The sequence below is a fragment of the Cyprinodon variegatus genome, unplaced genomic scaffold, assembly GCF_000732505.1.
Source record: "Cyprinodon variegatus isolate N-32 unplaced genomic scaffold, C_variegatus-1.0 Scaffold1, whole genome shotgun sequence".
Classification (NCBI taxonomy): Eukaryota; Metazoa; Chordata; class Actinopteri; order Cyprinodontiformes; family Cyprinodontidae; genus Cyprinodon; species Cyprinodon variegatus.
Genome location: NW_015150454.1, coordinates 3,470,460 through 3,479,872, shown reverse-complemented (window position 1 = coordinate 3,479,872; position 9,413 = coordinate 3,470,460). Strand labels below are relative to the sequence as shown.

The following is a 9,413-nucleotide window of genomic DNA, read 5'->3' as shown; positions in this document are numbered from 1 at the left end:
GTGTATAAATACTTATCCAGATCCTGCAGCAAATGGTGGAACATCCAGGATGCCTAACAGCTTTCTGCCCATAGGCACATGGAGCAGGATCTGAAGCATCCAGTCAAAAAATAGCAGGCTGAACTCCGCATCTCCATCCCAGCTGCGCCCCATCCCAGCTGAGGATGTGATCAACACCTGAGGACCTGCCCACCTCTCGCTTTTTCCAGCTCACTTATTGGCTGTTTCTTTACATATTTAGCAAGCTGTCAGTCTATTGGCCAAACTCTCACACCAGCGATTTCATGGAGCATTTTATTTTTTTTTTTTTATTGTGGGGAAGTTGTGGGAAAGTGTGTGTGTATATGTGTGGGAAAACCCTTTGATATCCGCGGAATCAACAGCTCCAATTAGCCGAGCCATACACTCTGGGTTTGCGTTTAAACGCGTCGTCCTCTGGCTGCCAGTCGCTGCAGGATTTCTATGGAGTTTTCGGAGCGCCTCTCTGCAGCTGTGAGTAAACCTGTCTATGAAACAAGCTGCGCTCTGCTGAGATGATGTCCTGCAGAGAAAGACGCAAAAATAAAAGTTCCTCTAGAATTTACTGCAACTTCTGGGGCTTTAGGCAAAAAGAAAAAAAAAAAAGAAAGAAAAAACCTTGATTAATAATTTGCTCGTCATGTTAACAAGTAAAAATATTTTAATCAGCTACCAGCGGTGGGAATAATTGTCGCAACTTCAGTGGTACCTTTTAAATGCTCATGGGCAGAGAGTAAATGTGGCATAAGAGTAATGATTGCAGCAGTTTTTATTTTAACTTATCTTATCATGCTTTTGCTTTTCTGGATATGTCTTACTTTGTTTTTAAAGAAAAACAAAACTTTTCTAACATAGCTGGATAGATATAGATGTTTGCAGTGTGGTATCATTTCGTGTTTTCATCTTTTTTACCTATTTAGAATTATGTAAAAAAAGTATATGTATATATATATATATATGTATATGAAATATGTCTTTTTATAGATAGATAGGTATAAATTAATTAATTAATTAATTAATAAAAGTATACTATTGAAACTTGTAAAACTATTTCATTAATAAAACATGCCATTAGGAAAATAAAAAGCTTAAGGTAATGTACTTTGGGTCTTTGATTCCATGTTAAGTTTGAAGAGTCTCTTTTGTCTTTTCTCATTCTGATATTATAGACATTATACACATTCTAATGCTGTGTTTTCTGCCAAAATAAAAGTAAATCACCAGGTTTGGAGGAGTAGCTACTGTATATGTGAGTGTGTGTTTTCTGCAGTGACGTTTGTCCTTCAGAGGGTAAGAGTGTCTGGAAGTGTGTGTTTAAAAGTGAAGATGTTGCTGGCTCTTTTGTCGCAGTGTTATCAGGATCAGAGCCGGGCAGGAACGCTCCAGAAAGCACATGCTGATGTTGCACGCTGTGGTAATGGCCTCTTACCGCTCGTATAAATAATCTAATGGAAAAACATCAAACAGCATTGTTTTTATTCCCCAGCGCTATAATATGGCATTTGACTGATTTAGAAAAAAAACTAAATTGTTTTGCTTCCCATTATTATTGTTGACCCTGCAGATATCCCACCATAAAACACCACAGAGTATGTGAAATGCTTTGTGGTTCCATCACAACTTCACTTGAGTGGGATGTCTAGGTCTTCACTGCAGTGAACATTGAGTAAAGTGACTGTATGTCCTTGGCTGGATAATGTAATACCTCATGACATAATCAAATACAAAATTCCCCTGGGGTCTCAACCATTCTTTAAGTCTAAACTATAAAAGGTCTGACACCATTTTTAGGCTGAAATTTAACTAAACATGTATTACAGAAAAAAGGAAATCAGATTCAGTAGTTTAACTATTTATCCCACAGGTTCTGAGCAGTATCAGTGTACTGTATGTAGAGATGCACTGATCCAGTTTTTGGATACTAGTACTACTGGCTGAGTGTATCGACTGATAACCAATATGAACCATTTATCTTCCCATGTGAGGGAAGGCTTTAGCCTCGACATAAACATTATCAAAAAAGGGTAACAAATGAACACAGATATAAATGTACAAACACGCAGCAAAAAGACTGAATTAATAGTTCCATAAAGTGCACTGAATTGGATCTCCGATATTTGATATAAAATCATTGATATTGATCCAGCTAATTAGTTAATACCAGAGCCGTTATCCAATTGGTGCATCTTTAACCATGATAAATACTATTGCCAGAGATTTTAGGCCCCATTATCCCAATTTTGATCGGGATCTGGCTTCCAAAGACCTAAAAAATGTTTATGTGGGTTTTTTTTTGCATAGTGTAGATGTTTAAGGACCTTAGAAAGTTTCCTTTAAATGTTTCATATGGAAATGATTTAGAAAACAACTATATTTACATTGAACTAGTTCTTTTACAACATCTTTGAAAGGTACATATTAACACATTATATTTGGTATGCACATTTACACCTTCATGGTCTCGACACAGATCCTCACACCATATTGGCACTACAACAGTCTGACACTAATTGCACAGATATTAAAAAAACAACAAAAACAAACAATAAAAAACTTATTATTAATAATAAGTTGTGTCACTAAGAATTCCTGTTACTTGTTGTTACTACACCTAGATGTTTAGTATTGATTAATTTAGGCTTATTAACGTTTATAAATATTAAGTGTTTTTATACATAAGCTGATAGTAATTTATGTACTGGGAATTGTTTTATTGTTGTACACACTTCCAGTGACTTCTGATGGAAGGTCGTCTTAGCTAAATCTGGTTCAAAACATCTCTTCTCCTGTTTAAGATTAATGTTTTTATAAATGGTCTTTGTCAAATAAATAATAAATTAAAATTACCTGTAGGAGGGTTTTTAGCACAGCATCCTCATCTTGTACACACCCTGACATCTACATAGCCTTAAAAATGACTTTTAGTCACATTTAGCTAAGTTCTATTTGCTTAAAATCAAATCAAATCAATCAAATCATTTCACAATGGGCAACTTTGAGTTAGGATGCATCAACTTTGTGCCCAGCATTGTGTCATCTCTTGCTCTTAGTGGGTGATGCTAAGGTTACATCAGCAAATGATCATACAAATAAGGTGTGGAGTTTGATGAATCGTAAAAGCAATATAAAGTATTTAAGGCGGCACAGTGGATCTGTTTGCAACAATTCCTCTTTTGGATTTGACTTAAGAAATATTTACTCTGAAGCACAATTCAACTATTTTAGTTTTTCCCTCTATCACTTTTTTTCATAACTTTTCAAGAGCCTTTACTCCTTGTATTATGTGTTGCCTTTTCTATCTACTTCTTGACGTCCTAAACTAGCCAGCTCATTTGTCTTCACACTCTGCTCTAATGGGGAGAAACTGCTTTTAATTAACCCTTCCTGCTAACAGCCACTGTCTACATTTCTGACAGATAACCGGTATGCATTATCGCTGCACAGCTTGCCTTCAAATTAGTAGCGGCCCCCAGCTGTATTTCTGCAGGTGTCAGCTGAGGTGCCTCTTCATCTCACTGCAGAGCATTACGCAAACAGTGCAATAGTTTTATCTCAAATTGAATTGTTGAAGGAGACGTTAAAGAGTCATACATCACTGGAGCGCTCAGAGCTGAAGGAGGGAATATGCAGCAGTCAGGAAGCAAAGAGGGGAGCGTCTCATTGGTGTCACAGAGCGAATGACAAGGGATGTGTTCATAAATCCATAAGAAAATCAAATTGTCAGCTTATAAAAACACATTGATGTGATTCTTTTATTTTAGCTGTGAGAAGGTGACCTGTGTTTTTTTTTCTTAGTCTTTATTTTTGCAAAAATCTCTGCCTGAATGCTTCTCACATAAGCTGGATTCAATCAGTATTGGGAATTCTTACTCGTAGGTAAACACAAGTAGAAAGGAACAGCACCTTATGCTGTATGGAACAGGTACAGGTACTCTTGAGACTTCGCCACTCACCACTGATCAAGAAGTTGACAATCTTCTATATCTCTTAACATAGCAGAAAATTAAAAAATCTAAATATATTTGTACTTTTCAGACTAATATAAAGCATGTGTGAACAGGTGAAAATCACTGTGTGTAGGTTATATGCTGTTTCCTTATGGAGGCAGCAGAACCTAAGAAGATAGCCTAAGGAGATGATCCAGTATTAGAGGAGGCAAATGGTGTGTTTTACTCTTCAGGTGAGGATGTTGCTGTGCCTGCTTCTCTTCCTGCCTGCCCACTCCACGGCTCAGCGATCAGAGCCCATGTTCGCTGCGATAACCAAGACGGCTCTCCGTCCGGACTATGAAAACAACCCCAGCCAGCTCAACTATGGTATGGCTGTCACTGACGTTGATGGGGACGGAGACCTGGAGATATTTGTAGCTGGGTGAGAGGAGTGTTTCACTTAAATTTATTGTTTTTTTTTTATCTTGCTACCATTTTTAAAGTGAACCGTATATATACTTACAAAAAGAAACCATTTGGAGTGCTATCTAATTTGAGAGACTAAAACTGAAATCCACTGTCATTGTCCTAAGTTAAACCCTTAGAACAAAGGTGAAAAACTAAAAGAGGTGACATTAAAGTGCTCTGATGTTCACTGAACCGAAGAAAATGGATGTGATTGAATAGAATGCCAGTGATGGGAATAGCTTTCCAAGCCTCATGCTATCCAGTGAAGCAGCAATGAGATTTTCAATGCTTAACAGAATATAGATGAGCACAAATGAGCATGCTTACTAAATGTAATTTAGCCAAAACAACCTATTCAGCAGGTATCCCAGGGATAGGAACGTCCCACAGTCTTATGGAGGATGTAATTTAATTTGCCATTAGGAGGATCTTTGCTTGAATTGCTTCTATAGTTTATATTCAACTTGTGTTGCTGACCTTTAGTCATAATAACAATGATCTATTAAGACATTTTTAATCTCAAACATCTTAAAAGTATGTCTGGAATCGAAATTTAGGACACAAGACTCATGCTGGAAATGATAAAATAAATATGAAGGACTTTTGTTTTTGACAACCTTATCAGCTTCTAATACCTTGCAGGATTTAATTATGTATGAAATCTTTATTTTGACTTTTGGATTTTCAGTTTAGTGTCTTTATTGTTGAACACCCCTACTTTTAAAGCTCATAATTGGAATTATTTCATATTTTGATCAGCAGATTCAGGCTTAAAATTTTCCCAGCCTGTTCATTCATGTTCATTCAACCTAATGTTCTGGTCTGTTGTTCCTTGAAAGGTTAAATTACATAATTAAGAGAATTTATAATGCAGGAACTTGAAAGACATGGCAGACACTGGTGTGTCTGGTCTGTTTGTTTAGAGTCACATTTATGTAGTGTTTTTTAAATTGAGGTTATTCAATTGAAGTTCAGAATGTATTTCTGTTTAACTATGAAGCTGTGTCCTTGTGTGAGAAAGTGAAACAGATGATTTTTTTAGTAGAAAAATGACAGTGTACAAAACCAAGATGGGCTTGTTAAGCCCAAAAGAGTCAAAATGTAGAGGACCAAGTGGACTCACTGCATTTTATTTTTAAAATGTAACACAGTTTTACATTTGAATACAAAACTGATCTTAATTTCACAAAAAGTAAAAAAAAAAAAAAAAAAAGCTTAATAGTGTAATTTTTGACCTCTAAATTGCAGTGTCACACTCTTTCATTTCAAAAACTGGGTACTCACACTCTGAGAAGCCCCCTTATATGTTAGCAGACACTCTCTATCTTCAAAACTGATTTATTAGAGCATTTCTGAAAAACAAAATAAAGTTGCCATCTCAATCTGATTAGCAACTAAAACTTAAAATGTATGTATTAACCCCCCCACACAAAGTGCATCTGTCGGATCCCATCACACAGAGATCTGAAAAGGGCATGAAGTGAAAGCAAACAGCTATCAGTGCTCCAACTTTGTATCGTTTTTTAAAATGTTTCAGACATATTAGATACAGAATGACAGGAATCACACAGGACAAGAAATAAATAAATAATTTAAGGTATGTACATTTATCCGGCCTGGTTGCAGATGACGCGTACATTATCAATGTGATATAAATGTTTTAGGAGGGTGGACAGTGGGGTTTTCATCAGATATTATTCCTAATTTATGTTCTTCACAAAAAAAGATTAAAGAAAAAATTAGTCAGAGTTTAAAATATTATTCATTTTTATCAAGTTTTATATGCTTTTATTTTTTTTGAAAAATAGAATAGGTCCTACAAGGGTTGAAGTCCAATGCCAAATTTATGTTGTTCATTGCAAATAAATAAATGCATTTGTTTAGCTATAAAAATGTTTTTAATGTATAACACAAGGGTCACCAACGTGGTGCCCGCTGGCATCAAGGGGCCCTCAGGGGCCACATGGCGTGCCCACAGTGTCTTCTGACGACAGCACAACTCACCTGTGGGCTAATACTGAAATTTTATTCTATTGTGTTGCTCTTCTTTTTTAATAATTTATAGAGCATTTCATCATTTAAATCATACAGAGCATTTAAGCATTAATAGAGATTTCCAAATGACAATATCTGAAAGAAGATTAGGAATTAAAAGAAACAATAAAAATATGTTTATTGTGTATGAAGTTAAGGTGAACGCTGATCCCCCACAGTTCATAGGTCAGTATTGGTAGCCCTTACTGTGACTCAGTATTCATAAAGTATTCCTCAGCCTTAAAAACTTTAGTGGACCCTGTGTGATTGCATGAAAAAATATACAGAAGCTAGATCTGGTCTGATCCAACAATATCTCTGTAGATCGTTATATATGGCGAGAGAAATTCTAAAGCTTGAATTGATTAAATGTAGTCCTATTGTTTTAAGGTACTGACTTATAAAATTTTATATTTGAATTCTTACCGACATGGAATCTCTGGTTAGGTATCCACGGATTTTCCAAAATGTCCAATCTCATGGGAAAGGTTAGAAAAATACATATGTAAAGAGGTTTCATGCTACATAAGAAATTGTTTCTTTCTTTTTATTATTCTACCCAGTCTGGTCTTCACTTTCTAACAACCAATTTAAAAGGCTCTAAAGTGCATTTGTATTGTCTTGTTTTGTATGTTTTTTCCCCCTGATCATCTACAGCAGACCCTCTAATAAATAAAAGATTGAAATATAGTTTCACTAAATTCCTGCTCAAATACAAAATGCTAATTAAGAAATAAGCAACTACTACAACGTTTGATGAGGACGGTTTCGGTTCAGTCGATTACCTTTGCTTCATGAAATATAATAGGCTTGGCCTCTGTATGTTTACAGATACAATGGTCCGAACCTGGTGCTGAAGTACGACAAACAGAGGAAAGGACTCATCAACATCGCCATTGATGACCAGAATTCCCCATTCTATGCCCTGAGGGACCGTCAAGGCAATGCCATTGGAGTGACAGCATGTGACATTGATGGAGATGGACGGGAAGAGATTTATGTCCTTAACACCAACAACGCTTTCTCTGGTACAGTACTAGCGGTTACAAAGGCACATAGTCTGCTCACTGTATCTAAAGTTGGACAATCTGTAAGCAGCTTATCTTATCTGAGTCTTCTTCAGATAACAGATAAGCTTTGTGCTGCTATAAATCATATAGAGCTGCAATGAGTATGCTGCTAACACCGCAGTACCTCACTGCTGTCATTTTTCTAAAAACTCCACACTCACATTTCTACCACACCAACTCTATATTCTTGTTTCTACCCACAGCATTTATCATGCCTCAGAAACCCCTCTTTGCTTCATCCAAACTTGTCTTTTTAACTCCTTACCTCTGCATAAAGGTCGGGCAACATATTCCGACAAGCTGTTCAAATTTCGCAATGGTCGCTTTGAGGACCTACTGAATGACGATATAAATGAACACCGAGATGTGGCCAACCCCATGGCTGGGCGCTCTGTGGCCTGTGTGGACAGAAAGGTACTTCACACACACGTACCCAGTAGAGTACAGTATGAAGTCTACTACGCACACACAACCACTCCTACTAGTGTCTTATGCGTACATGCCCGGTTGCTTCTGTTTGTTTACCAGTGATAAGTCATGCCCTGCCTACGCGGACCGTTCTCAGCATGTGCTCTGACAGTTCATTTGGGCGAATGGTGCGCTATTTTCTCTCCTCTGTCCATCGCACCACTGTAATTACAGAAGCAAAAGCTCGTTTGTTTTACAGAATGCATCCTACAAAGAGAGGGAGGGAGTGATGACTGCACGCTTCTGCTTTCTGCCTGTAGTGGTTTCCTCCCTCCACTCATTTCTTTTGTTTTTATCCTATTCTCACTTACATTTTTTGCCTTCTTCTGACTGACATGCTCCGTCTTTGTCTCTTATCTCACACACCAGCAAACAGTTCTCCTCTAATAAGAGGATGGTATAAAGATAGTTATAGTCGAAAGAGGACAGCAGGGATTACAATAGTTTTTTTTTCTTTTTAACAGTCCCATCTCACTGAGCACTGATAGGAGGTGCAGGTGCCAAGCAGATTGAAAAGATATATTCTTTAATGGCGTGATTCTTTTAGAAAAAGCCAAAGCTCTGATGCCCACCCTTGCATGCCAGTACGAGCTGATCCAACATCTCATTTTTGCTGCCCACGTGTCATGCTCCAGAGAGAAGCCAAAGTGTACTGCATTGTCAGCTGAGTAGTTAACATGTATGATTTTGTTTACCCTTAACTAAAGATATCTAATAAGAGAAGAGGCAGATTTGTCATCTGGCGATCCTGATCTGGGTCTCCTTGAAACTGCTGTCTCATTATTATTCCTAAATGACTGATGAGATGGACATATTAAAGGTATAGTGGAGGATGTTCTTTTTCCAGGTGGATCCTCAAAATAAGTGGTCCTCCTAAATGTCCCTTTTCACTTACCGGTGGTGAGTCTGACATAGTGGAAAAATGTAAATCTTTTTTTTTTGAAAGTTGGTTTGTATGAGCGATGCAAACAGCAACTTTTAAACAGAGCGTGCACAAGGAGAAATGGGCTTGTGCATGCTCTCACACATGTTAAATAGGCGTTCCCTCTCAGGAGTAGGTACAGTGGTTGTGCATGTGCGTGTATTTTTTTGGGTGTTTTTTTTTTCAAAAATTCACAAAAATCCTCCCCCTTACCTTTAAGATGTCTTAGGTTGAGCTGATGGATCAGTCCGCTTGGAAAAATTCCAGAGGATAATAAGTGGACTTAACAAGTTCAAATGACACAGATGTTTTCAAGTGGTGATCGTTTATTTTTTTATAGAATGACCAACGGTTTCTGTTGATAAAACATGACATTACACATGGTCAGTCTTTCATCTTTATGTGGTCCTGGCTTTGGTGATAAACACCATCGGCGTCGCCAGACCCCATTTACTGGGGCACGTGCCCCAGTATAAATGAGCTGTGCCCCAGTATAAATCTCAT

At 37.3% G+C, this 9,413-nt stretch overlaps 1 protein-coding gene across 1 annotated transcript in view; it reads left to right on the top strand.

Annotated features, from left to right (window-relative positions):
- The first annotated feature begins 359 nt into the window (after positions 1–359).
- Positions 360–9,413, top strand: part of crtac1 (cartilage acidic protein 1) — a 35,222-nt gene continuing 26,168 nt past the window's right edge. Inside the window, exons 1-4 of the mRNA XM_015383250.1 lie at positions 360–492; positions 4,199–4,389; positions 7,281–7,477; positions 7,797–7,933. Of these exons, the coding sequence (XP_015238736.1) occupies positions 463–492; positions 4,199–4,389; positions 7,281–7,477; positions 7,797–7,933 (555 nt within the window). The 5' untranslated portion in view covers positions 360–462. The remainder of the gene's footprint in view (positions 493–4,198; positions 4,390–7,280; positions 7,478–7,796; positions 7,934–9,413) is intronic.